General features: G+C 43.7%; 1 protein-coding gene across 1 annotated transcript in view; it reads left to right on the forward strand.

The window, feature by feature from the left end:
- Positions 1 to 18190, forward strand: part of XYLT1 (xylosyltransferase 1) — a 171246-nt gene extending 153056 nt beyond the window's left edge. The window contains exons 9-11 of the mRNA XM_054391170.1: positions 2598 to 2793; positions 8893 to 9226; positions 17868 to 18190. Coding sequence (XP_054247145.1) covers positions 2598 to 2793; positions 8893 to 9226; positions 17868 to 18190 — 853 coding nt within the window. The remainder of the gene's footprint in view (positions 1 to 2597; positions 2794 to 8892; positions 9227 to 17867) is intronic.
- The last annotated feature ends 2057 nt before the right edge of the window (positions 18191 to 20247 follow it).

The following is a 20247-nucleotide window of genomic DNA, read 5'->3' on the forward strand; positions in this document are numbered from 1 at the left end:
TTTTTCTTCAGAATGTATTTTTTGGACCCTGTCTTTTTTTCATCCTAATAGAAAACACATACAGCCTAGGTCAGTAAATATTGAAGACACTCCTTGTGCTTTGAGGGATGGATTTTGTCCCTCTTGTGTTCTCAAGAAGGAACCAAATGTGCCTTGACCTTCCCACTTAGTCACAGAAGTGCTGAGCAATGTCCCATTTAGAAAGATGTGGCAATAAGTGATCCAGATTCCTATTACAGCTTTGTCAGTAAAGGTTACCAGTGCAAAGCAATAGAAGATCAATAACAATTAGACAGAAATAATCACTAGTAACATACCTTCCTTATATGTAATAAAGGCAGACCTAAAGAAGTCCTGGATCATTTATCCTGCAAAGTAAAGCCAGCAGAGAAGATGGGAGCCACGTATAGCTGGCATTGAAATAATTTGACAATTTCTTTTGTGCTTATTCCTTTCACCAGTGTTCTGATGATGATTTATATCAATAATCAATTTCATTTCTGGGGAGCTTTTCATTGCACAGGAGCTCAAGGTGCTTTTCAGTCTTGCTCAGATTACAGATAGGGAAGCCATGCCATCCGCTGCTGATTGCAGCTGTCTCTAGGATGAAGCACGGCTCCTTTACGGAACAGTGCAAGGAGGAATCACAAACAGTGACATGGAGTGGAGGCTTCATTTTCATACCTGCGTGAGCCCCCTCAAAACACTGTCAATCAGCATCCAGTCTAAATCTCAGAACAGTGGCTAAGCCTCAGGTTTGCAATGCACATCTAGGTGTATGCATGTATATGATTCCTCTTTCCCTCCCGTGGCTCTGCACATCTCTAGCACAGTAATGGCAGGACCGAGTACCTCAGCAGTGTTTCCTTTGCAGTTGGGGCTGACAGCAGCACGATGTTAAGCTGATGCTGCAGTCACCACCCCAACGCATTTCACACTGCTGCAGGCACTGCAAGGAAAGCCTCTACCGCCCCAGATCACATTTGGAGTCTATCCCATGCTGCCACCCACAGAGGCCCAGGGGGCTTTTCTAGGAGAAGCTGCCTTACACACCTCTCTAACAAGGGCTAGCTCCAGCCTCAGCCAGCCATGCCTCCTGCAGACTGCTCTGCTACCAAATTAGATTGCATATCAGCATCTTTGGGGGAAGCAACATTCATGTGATTGAGATTTAATTTATTTCTCTCCATCTCTAGGCATTTTTACTCACTGCTGCCAAGAGACAGTTTGCTAAGACTATTTCAAGGATATTGTAAATATTTGCTGCCACACAAATATAAAACAGGAGACCTTAGTACTAGGAACAGAAGTCAGATTGTTGCTGTGTTACTTTGCAGTGTTTTTCCTCAGTCCACCAGTGCTGGCCCTGTCTGTACCCCATCTCATTACATTTATTTCTCAAGCTCTAGGGACTCTTTTCTGGGTGGTGCTTGTTTCAGGTAATGGAAAGTCCTTGGTTTGCTGCTCTTAGTGCTTGTGTCTTGAGATGTAACAACTTGCAACAGGAGTCAGACTTGGGTGATATTGGTTGGTTCTAAGTGTGTTGTTTCACATTTAACGTCAGTGTTGTCGAGTAGCAAAATATTTGGTTTCAGAGCTATGAATAACATATTTTTAATTGTTTGTGTATCCATACAGATGTTTCTGAGACTATAACAAACAACTGACTATATTTTAATTAGTCAAATCATAGAATGCATCAGGTTGGAAGGGACCCTCGAAGGTCATTTTGTCCAACCACCCCTGTAGCGAGCAGGGTCATCTTTAACTAGATCAGGTTAGAAACCATGACTTCAATTTCTTTAAATCCAAACTGTAACTGAAAGCTTCCAAAGCTCCCAGTGAGAGGTTTTTCCTGTTTGTTTGACCTTTCCTTCAGTTTGCTTTTACTCATGAGGAAAAGATCCATGGCAAAAGCAACCTCAAGTCTTTAAGGAATGTGACCTTTATTTCCTAAAATAAAAGAGAACTAAAACAGGGACTGGATCTTGGTGTCCTTCACTGCAGTGCCCTTGGAGAACGTGTTGGGGATCAGCTCTACCGTGGGGAATAGAGCAGGGTGTGAACTGGCCTGTGCCCAGCCTTGCAGCACCCTCTGCTGTCCCCATCTGCTGCTGGCCCACAGCAAGCAAAGCAGGCAACTGCCCTGGCCAGGCATCTCTAGGGACTAACCCTACTGAAGGTAGGAAAAAGAAGGCCACTTGATTTGGAGCAGTGGACACCTTTCTTGAACATCACTGAGGCTAGCAAACAGTGCTGCAGCATAACAAGGTATGTATCTGGGTGGCACATGTTACCCAGAGGAAGTGGTAAAGGAGGGGAGTTTTCTGGCAAGTAGAGTTGTCTTCTAAAGAGCTTGGAGCTGTGAATGTGTTGTAAATGAGCATATATTCTTAGTAACAGGGTTTATGTTCCAGGGTAATCAGAACAGCCTAAGAATATTTGATAATGAGTCACAAACACATTGGAAATCTCTTCATGTACAGTGGTGAATTTTCTAGTTGAAATGATGCTTCTTAAGCCATTAGCTCCAAGTAAATGGAGATGTCTTGTCTCTCCTGTGTAATTGATGAGCATGTGCATGTGCTGCTTGACAGATACTACCCCATGGGCCATCCAGTCTCTGTCCACCTTTACTTCCTCGCTGACCGGTTCCAAGGCTTCCTAATCAGGCACCATGCAACCAATCTGGCCGTCAGTAAACTGGAAACTTTGGAAACGTGGGTGATGCCAAAGAAAGTCTTCAAGATTGCAAGTCCACCAAGTGATTTTGGAAGGCTGCAGTTCTCTGAGGTAAGTATTGGTAGCCATCCATACCAAATTCATGAGCTTCTGGAGAGTTTGCATACAAATTCAGCAGCCTTTGGATACTCCCTTCCCATGTAATTTTTAGGTGAGAGTGGCTCTCTAGCGTAATGCAAGTTGTCTTCATTGAAGGAGATACTGCTGCCAGCTCTGTGATCAACTCTCACTTCTTACATTACCCTTGAGTGACTTCACTCTTTCTTAAGGACAAGTCGAGGGCATTTACTGATGTAAAAGGGGCTCAGTAACTTAAAAGTTTTGTTACTGTGAGTGCTGTAAGAGATACTTGGGGAAAATGCCATATTCTTGCAGCTCTAAATGCAAACAGGGATATGGTAAGCGTTGCTCTCAAGTATGCTGAAAAACCCCTCATAAAAATAGTGATAGTCAGGCGGCACCAATGCCACTTATGAGCAAAACGTTGATGTTGTAACACGAAAGAGAAAACTCTCATGGCAGTGGCTGAGATTTCCCACAAACCCTGTTATTGCTCCTAGGAATTTACCTCAGGATCTGACATAGAGTGTAAAAAATGTACCCTAAAATCTATCAGGAAAGTTGACCACTAATAGAACCCGACATCTGCGCTCTGTGTTAAAGATAGAACTGTCTGAGCAGTTCGTTTCATGATTTTTCTTGTTAAGCCACAAATTTCAATTAAGGTATAAAATTGATTGAACAAATGTGTTCCAGGCATTCTGGCCAAGTCCATAAATTACCATTTTCTTGGGCAATTAAGAAATGCCCAGGTAGGATTCAGTGTTTTGGTGTGCATGGCAAATCCATGACACTAATGTGCCATTAAAGAGATGGATAGAAAGTGTGTTTCATTTATCAGCGTGTCTGATTCTATGCTTGCCATTTCATGCAGTGATAAATGGTCACAGAAGCTTTAATTCTTGTGCTCTGTAGGAGTGTTTCTGCTGTTTATTTGGTACTTTTAATCTTACTTTCATCCTGATACCTGCTCTGGGTCCTTCTTTTGAAAGAGCCAGCCTGGCAGTTTTTCTGATTGTGTGATGAAAAGAAATACACCGATCCCAGTATTCTAGAACAGTTATAGGGAGGAAACAAACCTGGGAGCAGAACTTACTTGCTGGCCACTTGCCAGGTCCTCCACCAGCCCCAGTTTACCTTTTTTCCCCAAAAAAAACAGCCTTGCAAGCAAGCATGAGCCTGATTGACAGATGTCCTGCAGCAGCAGTGCCCAGTGTGAGCTTCCTCTGACAGAGGAAGTGGTGGCATGTGGGTGACCTCTTTACTGCACTGTGCCCACAGCTCTGTGGAGTGTGTCACTCTGCAGGGAGGATCCTCAGATTCCATGGGACTAATGAGCAGGTCTTCACAGCCTCATGGACCACAGCTGGTCTGTAAGCAGCCCTGCAGGAGCTGCTGCTGCTGCTGCAGCGAAGCCGAATGAGTGCAAAGCATGGGAAGGGTTTAATCACTGATGAGCTTTTTCTCATGCTGGGGAAAGATTTTCTTCTGTTTGAAAAGCAAAAATAATAAAAAGAGCTTTGGCACTGCTTACTTCTTTTCATCATTTTTTCTCACCTAAGCTCTTAAATTGTCCCTCCTGTCATAGCTGATTCATATTTAAAAGACCAGAAGGTGCAAAGTAAACCATTTAATCATTTCCTAATTGTTTATTTTACTTTCTGCCTTCCCTTGGCCTGCAGGCAGTTCTGCCTCTGAGCCAAATTCTTCTCCCAGTTATTCTGATATAAATCCAGCATTAACCTCTTCAGCTTCACTGTGGCTGGAAAGCCTCTGATCTTCTGCTGCTTATTAAAATGCCACTTCTTGGTCAAAGTCCAGCAAGTGTAAAAGAAACTTAGCAGTTCATCTAAGATGAGGGTATCAGCATTCCAAGGCTGAGTACCAGAAAAGAAAATTAAGACTTGTGCTTACTGGGACATGTAACTGTTGGTTCTTTCACCCCATCATCTGACAGAAATTTAAAACTGACCGAGGCCTTTTTAGCTTGGAGCTTTCTTCCCTCTCCCAGCTGACACCAATGGGGCCAGCAGAAGGAGCTGCATTGAATATGCTCCCAGGTGTATTTGTGACCCTGATCACATCTGAAATTGCAGCAGAGACAAAAAGATCTCTACAGTCAGCCCTTCCTGCCCTCTGCTCCTTTGCTTTATTTCTCAGACCTTGTTTCTCAAGTAGCAGATTTCACCACAGACCATGTAAAGCTAAGTGGGAAAATCCATCTGGCTGGGCTGCCTGAGAGCCATGGGGGTTAATGGCAGCATGCTGGTGGCATGTAGCTCCTGCACTCAGTCTGGGGCTGAGTAAAATAAAATAAAAGTTACAGGAAACCCAAGAGAGACAATTTCCAAGCATGAAACTCTCAGACCTCCTAAAACATTGTGCACAAGCCAGCACACAGTATGGATCCTACCAGCCTGGGTTCATGGCAACCTTTACATGGAGGGCAGCAGATTGATTTGCTGTACAGTACTTAAAGTCTCAGCTCACCATATATCAGTTGAACACTAAGTTCATTTCTGGCCTTGTTAAGCCTTGTGATTCATCACAGAGTATAAAATAAACTAGGTGGCAGGCAATTAGCGTGTATTGTGTGAACCTAATGGTCCTGTTTGTGGTGAGCAATGAGACACAAACCCATAATCAAGGCATAATTTATCTTGGGAAAATTTTATCTTGGGGCTGAACAGAGATGGAAGCCAGGAGTTTTCAGCCAATGAGAGAGTTCCTATTTCCAAATGCACCCCATGCACAGTGCCTGCTCTTGAAGCCCAAAATCATGGTGATTAAAATAATGGTGTGGGAAATGTTAGTTTCTGTGCCACATCCCTTCATAATTTATCGGGTAATCATTGCTGCTTGATTCCATCCCATGGCTTGCGTGTTCCATCGGAAAGTGGAAGCCGACTTACAATGTTTAAAGTGCTGTGAAAAGTATTAGAGAGGGCTGGAGGATCACTTGGCCAGTCAAATGAGACATCTCAGTACTGGGAACTCAGCTGTGTAGAGTTCAAGGGAAAAGAGGTGCGAGTCTCTCACTAGTGCCTTAAGTAAAATACCCTTTGAAACACTGCCCCTGCTTGTCCTGTAAGCTATGCAGCATGGGAAAGCATGTCCCCAAGCTGGGCATAAAGGGCAGATCCTGCAAATAGCTGTGTGCAGCTCCCTGCCTTTCCCTTCCCTAAGGTGCCTGAGTTGCACAGCCCCAAGTGTCTTGGTCTGAGCCATAGTGCTTTGCCTTTGTGTTGCTCTGTGGCAGTGTTTTCTTCTTGGGTTTGTGCTGTTCTCATGGACTTGAACACCCTGACAGTGGTGGTGTGACAGGGTCTCATTAGCAGCAATTGCCACCAGTGTGAGAATTGTCCTTTCCGCTCCCTCTTCTGCCTCTTGACTGTGACTTCTCCTGTACATTAGGGAACCCAATAAGATGCCTGCACAAAGCTTAACAGCCAGCCACCAACTTTGTTATAATAATTCAGCCTGTAAGCAGCCCTGCAGCCTTCAGTCTTCTACAGTCTACTCTTAATAAACCTTTGCACGCTTGAGCACATCTCAACATCTTCTGTGCAACCTGCTGTTGAGCAGTGTCACTTGGAGGGCAGAGCATGGGGATTGTAACTTTCTGATTTCCCAACGTTGACAGGCTAAGAGAGGGAAATTGTTGAAGTTCTTCAGTAAGAAATATCAACTGTGGTGGAAATGGCTTCCTTATAAGCTTTTCTTTGCCCAGGAGGGTGTAGATTTATTTCACATGTTGTGGCTTTATTATTTCCAGGTCCCTTGAGCTCTGGTAGGTGTGACGTGGCTGCACTTGGTGAAGGTTGGCAGAGATGTGGTCAGGAAACTTTGGTCAGGAAATTTTCTCTCTCTACTTATTTCCATACATATTCGGTCGGTCTGTCAGGAGAGTCCGCACTGACAGCTCCTCCAGGCAGTCGGTGCTTGGCTCTGATGTCTGGGCTGTGCTGTCTGCTTTGATTAGCTCATGTGCTAGGTGAAACACCTCTGAAATACCAGTGACTCTGCTGCCTTGATTGCAGACCACTGGGAGGCTCATTTTGTCCTGTATTCTGCAGTGTCATAGTCCAGTAGGAGGAATTCCTGTGATGACAGATGGATTTAGGATGGTAGGTTTTTATGCTGCTGGCCTTGTAGCTTTTTGCTTGCATTCCTCCTGTAATTTGTCTTCCAAGCACAGTGATGTAAATTTAGCAGAGATTTGGGGCTGGGCAGTTTCCAGTACAGGTATCATCAGGTACTTGTTATGTTTTATGGATTTGGGAGGATGTTTGGCACTCTGTTGGAACGACTTACACTGGTGAAATGAGATGACATCTATAAGAAAAATCTCTGGAGCAAATGAGCTACAATTATTTGGTAGGCCTGCAGGAAAGGAGGTCCTGACCGTGCCCATGTGAGGCAAAGATTAGGAACAGCTCTGTCTTGGGGAAATCTTCAGTAGACACATCTGGTGAAAGAGGAGATGCTGTCTGTGTGTGCATGGCCCTCCAGAGACTGCTTGAGAGAATCTCCTCTTTCTGTATAGGGAACAAATCAACTCCTAGGTCCTCCACATTCTTTGTTTGGAGATTAAGGCCAAAGAAAACCTGAAGGAATATGAGAGGTTTCAGTACCAGGCTGGACAAAATTTCTGAATGATGTCAGATGCCTGCTTGCCAAAAGGAGCCAAGGGATTCTTCAGTTATTCAGCTGAAATTAAGTCCCTCAAATCTTTATTTGAAATCATGACAACAGTACCTCGTGGGGCAAGTGAGTTGGGCACTTCTCCCAAAAGCAAATATGCAGCCTTCAAAAGTGCAGTTCACCAGGTTGCCTTCTTGAGAGTTGATGGAAATAGTTCATTAGTGGTCAGTCCCCAAAACACATGCTAGATTTAGTGCTGGGACAGTCAAAAGTCTTTCAGCTGGCCTGGGAAGGCCAGTTACTGCATTTTCGCACTGTTCAGAGATGCTTACTTTTTCAGTAGCATGCAACTTTTCACGGCAACAGCTTGTAAGTTTGTATCATCTGTGGGTTATGGGTAAATCATTAAAATTTGTATGAAGAGCACTGAAATATGAAAGCTGCTAGGAAAAAGAAACACCCATTAAATATTTAAACTGGATTGTGTATCAGCTGCTTTACTGTTAGTTGGTGAACAAATAAAAAACAATGGCACTGTTGTGACAGTAAGAAAAGAGTTTACCAGAAATAACTTCCCACATCATGCAGGAAAGGAGTGCAAGGACACGGCCATCTGTTGGATAGGTTTTAGTAGAGGTCCTGATGTAACTTGTCCTAAAGTCAGCCAAAGCCTCTTCCTTGGTCTTAGCAGCAGCTGGGTAGGTATCTACTGCAGCATCCATCTCTCAAATGTATAATACATTTTCTTGAGCCAGGAGATGATGGATCCTGTATTTCTCTATGCACAGCCTGTGTTCTCTCACTAGGATTGGCTTTATTGGCTGCTTCCATGTGGAGGAAAAGAACAGCTGCTATATAGAATCATAGAATTGTTAGGGTTGGAAGGGACCTCAAGGATCATCTAGTTCCAACCCCCCTGCCATGGGCAGGGACACCTCACTCTAGATCAGGTGGCTCAGAACCACATCCAGCCTGGCCTTAAAAACCTCCAGGGATGAGGCTTCCACCACCTCCCTGGGCAACCTGTTGCAGTGTCTCACCACCCTCATGGTGAAAACCTTCTTCCTAACATCCAATCTGAATCTACCCATTTCTACTTTTGTCCATTTCCCCTAGTCCTATCATTACCTGACACCCTAAAAAGTCCCTCACCAGCTTTCCTCTGGGCCCCTTAAGATACTGGAAGGCCACCTTACTCTTAATTTAAATAAAACCTTTGTATCAATCAAAAGTGGACAGCTGGACCATAAAAGCAGCCTCTGCAGTCCAAATCGTCTCAGTGTTCATGTACAGCTTCTGATCTTACATCGTGTTGCTGTGTGTGCGTGACTCACATCAGTAGAGAAATCCTCGGCATTAGTGTGTCTCGAGAGCCCTTATTAGACACGAGGGTCTCAGGCACTTGCAGAGACGATGCCACCAGCGATATGTGGTCTTGGATTTCAGATTGGCACCGAGTGGGACGCCAAGGAAAGACTGTTCCGGAACTTCGGAGGACTGCTGGGGCCGACAGACGAGCCAGTTGGCATGCAGAAATGGGGGAAAGGCCCCAACGTCACCGTCACTGTCATTTGGGTGGATCCTGTCAACGTCATCGCGGCAACCTACGACATCCTCATCGAGTCCAGCGCTGAGTTTACTCACTACAAACCACCTCTGAATTTGCCCCTCCGGCCTGGTGTCTGGACGATAAAAATTCTGCATCACTGGGTACAAGTAGCTGAAACCAAATTCCTCGTTACTCCTCTCACCTTCTCTAATCAGCAGCCTATCAAACAAGGTAAGATGTTGGGTTTGGGGTTTTTTTTTTGGTTGGTACGGGAATAACAGAGTTATTGTCTCTGTATGTGCTGTAAATGCTGCTGTTAAAAATGAAGTGGCGCTGTGTTGGGAAAGGAGAAAAGAAAGGGAATTTTATAGATACTAAATCAGAAGGAATTGTTGCACGAAGACAGGTGGAAATGTCTGTACCCAGTCTGTGAAACAGCCACTTTGAACAAAAGGCTATTTATATCCTTAAAATATGCACAGTTCAGAATCCAGAGAACTTCAGATTCTCAGTAATCTAGCAGCCATCATAAAAATCATCATTTAGAACCAGAAAGAAAAACGGCCCTTGCTTTGCTGCCTTTCATTCACATTTGTTCATCAAGAGTTACAGATGTTTAAACTGATATCTTGACAAAGTCTGTGTGTTTAACCAAAAAGCATTAATACACAAAATGCTGAATTAGACTAAATTTCCCAAGGCCAGAGCTCACCTGACATGTTGTCAGGCCCAGGCATTCACTCTTGCCTGACAGCTGCTGAAACCTCTTCAGTCCATGCGGAGCAGTTGTGTTACAGCAGTATCTATGGATATGGTGATCCCAGTATTACATCATCAGACCCATGCTGACATGTTCCAGGAATAAACCATTTTCTTCTCTTCTACCACAGCCCTGAGCCATCCGAATGCAGAGGTCATTCTCAGGTTGCCAGCAGGGGTTTGCAGTGGCACAGGCATTGTTCAAGTGCTTGGGTCTTTGGCCACTGCCAAGGACTCTAGGCTAGGAGAAGAGAGAACGTTTGGTAGCCACACCTGTCTTCTTAGTAAGCTCAAAACAAGTTTTTTGCTACCATTCTTAACGTGCTCAAGTACTTCCATCTGCCCAGTATTAATATTCATAACTTCAGACATCTTAAATTTGCTAGATGCAGGAATCGTCCCAATAAGTTTGCAGGAGTTCTTCCCGACAAGGCAGCAAATAAACAGAGTCAGGCATTTACCTTCCAGCATAACTGCTGCTTCTGTAATGCAAACACCACCAGACAACTGCTGAGAGCTAATGCAGCCCTTATCTTGCTCCACAGGAGCTTGATGCTGCACATTCCTCAGCAGAAGAGCTAACTTACTGAGTTCTTCTAACGTTTGGTGGCATCGTTTATTAAGCAGAAACTGAACCACCACCAACCTGCCGCTGCTGTTAGCTACCAGGCAATGATACATAGTGACACCATGTGTAGAACCAATACACTTGAAAATTGGAGGCAACCTGCTTCTAAATGCAGCTGTTACTGACTTGTCTCCTGGAAGTTAATGAATTCCATGTTCTTTGGTAATTTCAGAGGTAAGGCATAAACTGGGTGGAATGTGTGGCATGTGGCCAGCACCCTTGCAGCTTTACAGTTAAGAGTGTCTTAGACTTCAGCCATGAGCCCACATATGTAAAGACAAAACTCTCTTTGGTCCAAACTCTGACTCTGGAATAATTCCACTGAAGTGATGGAGTTAATTCACTGAAATTAGGGCATTACTCCATGTTGCCCATTGATGTACTTATTTATTTTTTTTTCTTAAACAGTCCTGTTAATTCATATGGTGACTAGAATCTGCTGTAAGAATTAAATACAAATCTTGGGAACAATATTAGCTAGAAAAAAAGCCTGAGGAGTGATTTGCTTCTGATGATGTGAGGTGTAATCTCCAGATGTTTGAGGCATGAAGGTAAAGAATAAAATTAATTACAGGGGCAGACACTGACACTCCACTCTAGTTAGAATTGTATTTACAATGCAAATTCATGTTGTTTGGGGGTTTTAATGCTTTCTCTCTCAGTGGCACTATTTTGTTCTGTACAGGCAATTGTCATTTAGCTTTGATTTCCAGCTGTTGTCAATTTCTCACCACTTTATTTTTTAAATATATTTTTCTCTGCCAAATAAAGCAATGTGAGATGAGAGTAGGACAGAAGAATTAGAACTTCTAGAAGAACGATTTCTGTAACTTGTAAACAATGCCAGAAATCTTCTAAAAGACACGAAGAGTGTTGCTGTGTTGTCTGAACACTGAAAATCAAACATATATTTGACTTAGACAGGAGCTGTCAGCAGAAGAGGGGAATATGTTTGACTAGGGATTTCTTCAAAATGTTGTTCTTCCAACTATCCTCCCTGACCCCTGTCTCCCCCCACCCCTCCCAAAAGAACACACGCACACACCCCAGCCCTGTAGCTCTTGTCAGAAAGATTACCCTGGAAAAACAATTGCTACTCCAGAAGTTTTTTGTGACTGATGTACTTTGTATCACTTTGCATATCATTTGCTTGCTAATGACTCAGCTCCCTGTGTCTCATCTATCCCAGATGTAGAAACTGGAGTCCACATAGTAACAGACATAAAAACCTGGCCGTGATCTTGTGTGCAATTCCTGCCACTCTAAAAATCATTTGCACAAAGCTGGCAGCAGCACAACCACCACAGAAATCGTGACAAAAGTCACAGCATTTCCTGAATCCAGACTTATCTACACATCACTCCAATGTGGAGCACAAGCATGGAAACATTGCTTTTGGTTTCCCCGCATTATGAAGGGAACCACTTGCTTCTCTTTTGAATATTCAAAGCTAAACATATTTGTTCCTGCATCATGACTTTCAAAATTCAATATTACAATTTAAAGTAATTAAAAAAAAAAATCACAGTACAGCTACCAGCAAAGATGTTTTGTTGAGCAGTTGATACAATAAGCAGCATATGCAGCTAGTTTATTAATTTTTCTATATATTTCTACTTATTTATTAATTTTGACCTGAAGTCTGTGCATGCAAGTCAAACCATAAAGGGAAATCAAGAGCAAGTGTTTCCTTTGGTGCTGCACTCAGATGTGCATAACTGACAGGATGCACATTGTTTAAAAAACTCAGATTCAATGACCTTTTCAAAACCTGCATCTCCAAGAGATCAGCTCTCACATGGAAATACCAAGTATGCTGGGAAGTTCAGGCTATTTCCACTGTAAACCAGGCTCCCAAAGCTATTTCAGTGGAAAGTCTAAAATCCAATATTATTTATTCTCTCTTGCTCCTCTTGCCCCTCCAGTCATCCAAATCTGTGTCTGTTTTCTCTGGTTTGAGTTGTGTCACTGATCAGCTCTGCCTTCAGCAGATCCTCTGGTTCAAGAGTGCCTTCAAGTGTTTGCCTAGTTGGAGTAGGAAAGGAAAACCAAGGGAATTTGTGGGATAAATCATTTGGAGAAATCTGGTTCACTTGCTCCACCAGTGTCTCCTTCCTCCTACATCCTTCACAGCCAGACTCTGTTTATTCTTCTTCTAAACAGCAATTCTGACTTTCTTGCCATATGGCTGAGTGTGTTAAAGCCAAGTGCTCCATGCTTATTGTATGGACATGGGAGGGCTGCCAAGGACCAGCAGGATGCCCTAGGATTAAACTGTGCCAAGACTGAGAGGGAGTGTGACGTGGAGGAGACAAACAGGGAGAAGATCAGTAGAAGATCACTAGCAGTGATAATAGACAGGAACAGAGGTTTCTTGCTGCCTGCTTTAGGCAACCTGAATTTAAGTGCAATTTGGAGATTCAAGGCCAGATGTCCAGGTCCCCTGCCTGGGTCTGCAGAGGCAGAACCAAACAATAGATATAATTCACAGCATTTAGCCACACAAACTGTAATCCAAACTACCAAGTACACTACAATTCTAGGAAAACAGTGAATTAAGTAAAGGTTGCTGCTATATTCTCCTCATCCCACTATCCCACCCTTCCGTGCTCTACAAAGTCCATGTGAGGTGTCTTGCCAAGTGTGATCACACACGTCTCCCTGGGGCACGGAGAGGGGCAGAGGAAAAGCCAGTGCAGTTTCATTTTTAAATCTGAGTTTATATTCATGGCAAAGTTTTTGAAGCTATCTCCCAGCTGGAGTAAGGATAATGAGTTGTCAAGAGTTTAATGTGTAGTATCTGTTTCATGAAAGCTAAATAGGTTACTATGAACCAGTGGGCAGAAAAAGCCCCAAACCTCAAGCTGATACTAAACACTGGGTTGAAAATACATAAATAAACTGATAAGTAAAACCATTCTTCCATCAAACAAGAAGGGTAGTGAGGAGCATTTATCCTTCTTCATCTTGAGAGAGAACTTTTATGTTCAGTTCCTAGCATGATCACCTGAGACTCTGATCACTGCTGCTCCACAATGGGACGTTGAACCAGCTCCTGGTCCCTGTGCAGCTATTTCCTTCAAAGGCTTGACAGCGTTGGCAGACACGCTGCAGTGCACACATGCATCTCAAAGGCCTTTTAACCTAATCCATATTTGTAGATCATCTTAAGTATATACTGGGAAACCTTTGTTTTGCCATTGGTTCTTTGCAGTGGCTCAGATCAATTCTAATTGCATCTATATGGATTATAAAGTGGGTGGCAACTTGTGTCAGAACTGCTGTGATTTCTTTAACCAGAGGTAACGTGGCATGTTCTTGCTAAACATGGGAGCAGCAGCAGGCATGTGTAGAACCTTGGAAGAGCAGACATGCCCTGGAATCATCATTCCAAAAAAAAAAAAAACCCTGAAGACAGGGATTTGCTTCAAAATTTGCTTCAGATCCAGCTGACAAGGAGTCGATTAGCTTCAGGATAAGCAAATGCAGCACTGCAAGAAAAAAAAAACAAATGTCAATAAAAAATTACCTCTTTGCCAGAGGGTTTCAACACAATTCAAGTAAAGAAACAAAGCTGTAAGTTCTGTGTTGCCTAAAAAACCCCACAGGTCTAGAGCCTTGGTGTGTACCAAGTTAACCACATTTTTCGTTCCTTAACCCAATCTCTGTCTAAACTCATTTGCTTTTTCTGCAAAACTAAGAACCAACCCCCCACAAAAATGCTGAAATCCCAGTCCATGTGGCTGGCTGTAGGCTGTATATTTAGTCCAAAGAGGTTTTACCAAGAAAAGCCAGTTGAGGAGTTAAGTGCTCTCCCAGAATGAAGAGCAAAGAAAGATAGAGTACAAAAATAAGTTATTTTTGGAAGCTGTAATTTAGAGTCAGTGGAATCCATTTTGCATTGGTACACATCTTCCTGGAGTCGAGGGCTATTTGGATGTATTTGCTAGCCAAAAACCACCTGGTTTAATGTCTGCAATTCAGCTAATTGTGAACTGGTTGCTCCAACTGTTCAGGTTCAGATGTCTAAACACATCACAGGGGGAAGTTTTTCATTCTTTGTCATTTTTTCTTGGGCAAGGACTGAAATGTCAGTGATGTAAAAGTGTGCCAGTTAGCTCTAGCCTCCTTTCTCACAGATTTCAGGGCTTGGGATCCACACTGACCCTATCCTGTCCCAGCCCAGTAAGTTACAGAGTCATTATCCTTTAATGCAAAGAGGAACAGCCACATCTGCCATAGCTTGGATCACCAACATGCTTCTTACTTCCTCCTATGAGCTTTTTAACAAGACTTGAAGGATCTAGGTTGAATCCTCAACATTTCCTATTGATTAGCATATGAGCTTTACAATCAGATTTCTGTTACCCAGCTCTTTCTTTATAGGACATGCAGACACTAACTTGGGGTGTTCATTCTGCTGGGGGGGGGGGGAAATCTCCTACTAGTACCATCTCAGGGTTTCATCATACATGTAACATTGGAGAAGCACATTTTCATTGTGGGCAGCCTTGTTTCTTAACACACTGAAAAAAACCCAGTGTTTTGTTCCCTTTAGCACTGTCCTCTGCAGGCTCTTCCTACTTGCTGGTCTCTGTGTGTGGTTTTTCAGAGAGGTTCCTCTTCAGCCCCATTATGCACCACTAGTGTTGTAGCTGCTGCATGCCCTCGTGGCACAGCCAGATCCAGAGCAGTCGCTTTGGTAGTGTGGGTGAGAGGCACAGCATGTCCCACATGACTGCAGTGATAGCAGAGCGCAGAAATTCCAGCCTTGAAGGTGCTGAGATTATCACCTTTTATGTTAGTAAAAACAGCTAAGGGTCACAGAGCCAGAGAAAAAGATGATCTCCTACTGCATCAGCAAGCACTGGGTCCTACACCTTCTGTAGGTTTTGGTCCTTCCAGTCCTCTTGATCCACTAAATCCTGAAGCCTGGGACAAGGGTGAGGCTGAGTCAGAGAGAAGAGTAAGCTCCATTTCATCCTGTTATTTGTCTGACAAAAATATCTCTCTTGTTCTATGCACTAAACACATGCACAACAGGCTTTAATTCAGCTCTGAATTGCCTGTTTCAATCAGATGATCCTGCTAGTAGTGCCAGCTCTTATTTGTTTGGGGATTTTTTTACTTAGAATGTTCCTATTTCATTAATATGTTGACAAACAATCTTCCATATTTAATTGCTTCCAAAGGAGGAAATTTAATCATGTGTACTTGTTCTGTTTCTTAAACTGCAGTGCTCTGGCAGGGCACACTTCTATCACATGTGCATGGAATAAACTCATTTTTGACTAGAGGTTATTGTAGATATCTACCATTTTAAAATAAAAAAGAGGGGTTTAATGTAGGAACTGAATGCAGAAACAGTTTAAGTGATGTATGATGGGGATGTGCCAAACTAATTTAATTGGGCATTTGAAGTAACGGACTTGCACAATATTTGACATTAAAGACTTCACAAATGTAACAGCAGAGCTCCAATTAAATGTCTCTTTTTCCCTCTAAATAAATGTGCTGATTTATTGCCAGTGCATGAGATACTGTCCTCTGCATGGAATAAAGGACTCAGTGTCAGGCTGCAGTGCAAGCAGCAAGGACATGTGGAAGGAATTGTAGCCATGAATATGTAATCGCTGGCCTCTAAATGCTATCTGAGCGCCATGGCTTTCCTAGCCTGGAGCGCCCTGAATGGGCCCATTTTGTGTTCTAGACAGTGTGTATGTTGGCAGAGCTAAACATATCCTCTGTGCTGCCAGAGCAAGGATGCTGGGGAAGTCAGCTGAGAACAGAAAGAAATGGTTGAATATTTACTCCCAAGAGGTGCTCAGTGAAGGTTTTTGGAGGGTCTCGTTCTGTTTTTGTGAGCAGCACCTTGGTGTGCTTGCAGACCTTAAGAAGTCAGCCAGCCTTAAACAGGGGCAGTCTGACCTGCAGTGAACAGTTCAGGGTCTTTAAATGTCTTAAAGGCTCCTCTGGAGTGAGTGCAGAGGAGGGCAGCAAAGCTGGTGAAGGGCCTGGAGAATAAATCTTATGAGAAGTGACTGAGGAAGCTGGGGCTGTTTAGTTTGGAAAATAGGAGGCTGAGGGGAGACCTCATTGCTCTCTACAGCTACCTGAAAGGACATTGTAGAGATGCTGGTGCTGGTCTTTTCTCATAGGTGATTAGTGATAGAACAAGAGGGAGTGGCCTCAAGCTATGACTGGATGGGTTTAGACTGGACATTAGGAAAAAAAAAAAAATCACAGAAAGAGTGGTCAGGCATTGGAATATGCTGCCCAGGGAGGTGGTTGAGTCACCAACCCTGGATGTGTTTAAGGGTCGTTTGGATGTGGTACTTGGGGATATGGTTTAGGGGTGAACTTTGTAGAACAGGGTTATCAGTTGGACTTGGTGATCCTGAGAGTCTTTTCCAACCTGAATGTTTCTGTGATTCTGTGTGATTGTCACAATCTGACAACGATTTTTACTATGGTATTACAGATTTGGGCTAATGTCCTGTGTTTTGCTGAGGTAGAAGAGTTACCATAAGGAAAACCACCACAGTGCAAAGAAAAGTGTCATTAGGAGATGATTGTGATTCAGCAGCAGAACTTCAGTGTAACTGTCCTGAGATGGTACTCCCCCAGTGAGAATGGAGCACTGCCAGGAGTGATGCTGGAGCTACACGCGTTTGATTACGGGCTCTGGTTTACCCAGCACGCTGGTGTTGGCCTTCCAGTGCCATGAGTGGCACTGCATGGTTTCTGGAGGCAGTTTGAGCTAACAAATGATGTGACTTTTCCACTGCAGGACATAGTTCATCAGAATGAAAAAAAAAAAAAAAAAAAAAAAAAAACAGGCTAAGATCTTGGCTCTGCCTCCTAGACAAATCAGATAGCACTTGAAGGTCTGAACAGGGTCAGCAGCTGTCTCACACATCCTTGAACTGTTTCCTAATTTCAAAGCACAGCCTTCCCTGAGTGTCTGCTTCAGCTGCACAAGGCTTATCTCCCAAGCTTTTTCTGCAGTGAGAGAGGCAAAATTAGCTTCTCCTGAATGCAAAATGAGTTTCTCCCAAGAAGGAGCTGCACATTGATCAGTCTCCAGGTACAGACAGGAGCTTGTAGCTGGGACATGCTGGAGGCCGGACCTGCCTTTTTTTTGAGCTGTGTGGAACAGCTCTGTGTCATGCCTGGATGTCCTGCAGCTCTGGGGACACTGGACATGATGATAATAAGGATGGTGCTGCTTTCAGCTTCAGTGCTTTGTCCTGCTAACACATCACTTGCAGGGTTAGCAGCACAGTGAGTGGAGCTTGTAGTGGTGCGCACAAAGAGCTGAGCACAGCTGGTCCTCCTCAGGACACTGGGTGCCCTTATTGCTGGGCAAATGGACTACAGCCCAGCTACTAACTTTGGCCTTGTGTTTGCATCTGATGAATGCTGAAGGTTTGGGTTGTGTTTTTCTCAATGCACTAACTTTGGGGTTGATCTCTGTATTTCCAGAGGAAGCCATGAAGTACCACAGCGGGCCTCCAAAGAACGCGTACATGGAGCAGAGCTTCCAGGGCTTGAACCCCATCCTGAATATCCCTATCAGTGCTGCCCACGTGGACCAGGCCAAGAGGAACGCAGGGCTGGTGGGTGCCCGGCTGGAAGCCTGGGTGGATTCTCTGGTCAGCAGTGTCTGGTCGGCCGTGGACATCTGCAGCACCGGCCCCACCGCCTGCCCGGTCATGCAAGGCTGCACTCAGACAGCTTGGAGCTCCCTGAGCCCGGACCCCAAATCTGAGCTGGGGCCTGTCAAACCCGACGGGCGCTTGAGGTAGCGTCCAGTGCACTCTCCTCTGGCATAGGCTTTTAAAAGGGAATTTAACCTTGCTCATGGGGGAACCTCACAGCAGATTCCAGAAACCTAAGGGAACGTGATACTTTTTTGTTACTGCAGTATAATTCATTTTAAAAAAACAAGTCCTGACAAGGCCTTTGGCACTGCCCTCTCCATCAGTGCTGTCAGAGGCCACTTTGGTTGTCCCACAGCCTCTGCTGTCAAGTGGGGCCCTGGCCGTCCCACACACCCACCACCTCTGCAGGGTTCAAACAGCAGCAGCAAGTCATGGAGAGGGCAGTGAAGGAGCAGCTGCTTTTTTTTTTAAAAAAAAGAAAAAAAAAGTGTCTGTACCTCTGCTATTTCCTAGGCTTTCATTGTTTTGCTACCATAAATAAATCACAGCAAAATTCCCTTCTGCTCAGCTTTCTGGGGAGGTTGGTCACTGCAGTCTAGAGCCTATGTGGCTGTGTAACCTCACAGAATGGGAAATCATTATGCTACACCCTCCCTTACTCTTTTCTGTTTTCTATAATAACAGAAAGTCATTCTGGACTCAGCTAATGTCTGTTACCCTAGTTAAAGAAAACAAGCAAAAGCAGAAACATTCAGGTTATTTTCAGAGATTATTTTAGACTAATTTCCTGATAACCTCTAAATGGAACCAGTGTTTTGCTATATTAGTCTTTTATGTCTTGTGCAGTCAAGTTCAGGGTCTGGATGCTACAAGTATTAATTTAAAGAAAAAAAAAAAAAAAGAAACGTTTTGGATTTCAGCCCTTTCAAATCTGAAGGTTTTTTTTCCTAAGCCCACCAGTTCCTAAGTGTTTTCACAGACTTCCACTACAAGAAGTATGTATGTACAGGCTGGGGGTGGGTTGTGACATGTTTGCTCACACCCTTTGCCGGTTTTGCTTGTGAGCTGAGCTGAGATTTGCAACAACACGTTTCTTCCCTAATTTGAGTGAGTAGTGGCTTGTAAGTCATAACACTAATTCCCTCTCTTGATCTCAGATCTCTCAACTCTTTGTGAACAAAGGTCCTTCTAGGCTTGTGCAGGACATCTGGAAGGCTGTGCAGGACATGGGTTCCTGACCAAAGCCATGAGCTGAATGTGAAGGAGAGCGATGCCTTGTCCCTCAGTGCTTTTTACTTTATTCTGTTGACAAACTGCCCTTGCCTGTCTTCAGAATTCCTGGCAGGCTGCACCTTGTTTTGAAGAGGCATCATTTTAAGCTGCATTTTTTACAGTAGAAAAAAAAAATTCTTTTTACATTCCAAGAACTTTTTTAAAATACAGGTTTTATATGCAAATTCATCTCCAACTAATGCATTTCACATTAGCATAAAGCATGCACTTTGTTGTTGCTGTGGTAGCCTCTGTTGATGTAATCAAGCAGGGTTTCTGTTTGCCCTTCTGTGTGCATGACTAACTTTCTGCTGATGAGAGTTAAGCATCTGCATCAGGAGGGAAAGAGAACCTAAACATTCCATGCTCACATCTCACAGAAAGGTTGAATTCCCTTTTAAACAACAGTTGCAAGATGACTGTAACAGGCAGATCCCAGTGGCTTGTAGTGTCTCTCTCCATAGTATTGGTTTAAAGCTACTTGCAGTTTGCTTTGGACTTGAAATCATGGTGTCAGCTGTGCTGGCATTAAGGTAGAGCATTGAAATGTTTATCTGGCACAAAAATGGATGCATAGGAGGAACAATTTAGGTATTTATTATTTATGTTTTAGTCAATGACTAATTAGTAGGTGCTGCTTTTGCAGCTTGAAGATTATGTTATCTTACTAACTGAAGCTGCCTTTGTTAAGAGAAGGCCTTCCTCCCCTCACACCTCCCTTTCTTTTGTTGTCTTGATTTTGACAGTCAAGAGAGCTGTAGTTTTAGGAAAGCTTGTAGCAATGAGAGCTGGTTGAAATACTTCAGTCGAGAGAATGTTCCAGCTTTTCAACCAGCTCTGGGGGCAAGTGTGTTTAAAACCAGGGTTGCCAACAGGTTTGTATAATAGAAACACAGTGTTATTACTTGTTCAGTAGAGATCTTTTTAAC

Source organism: Indicator indicator, chromosome 22 (genome assembly GCF_027791375.1).
Source record: "Indicator indicator isolate 239-I01 chromosome 22, UM_Iind_1.1, whole genome shotgun sequence".
Taxonomy (NCBI): domain Eukaryota; kingdom Metazoa; phylum Chordata; class Aves; order Piciformes; family Indicatoridae; genus Indicator; species Indicator indicator.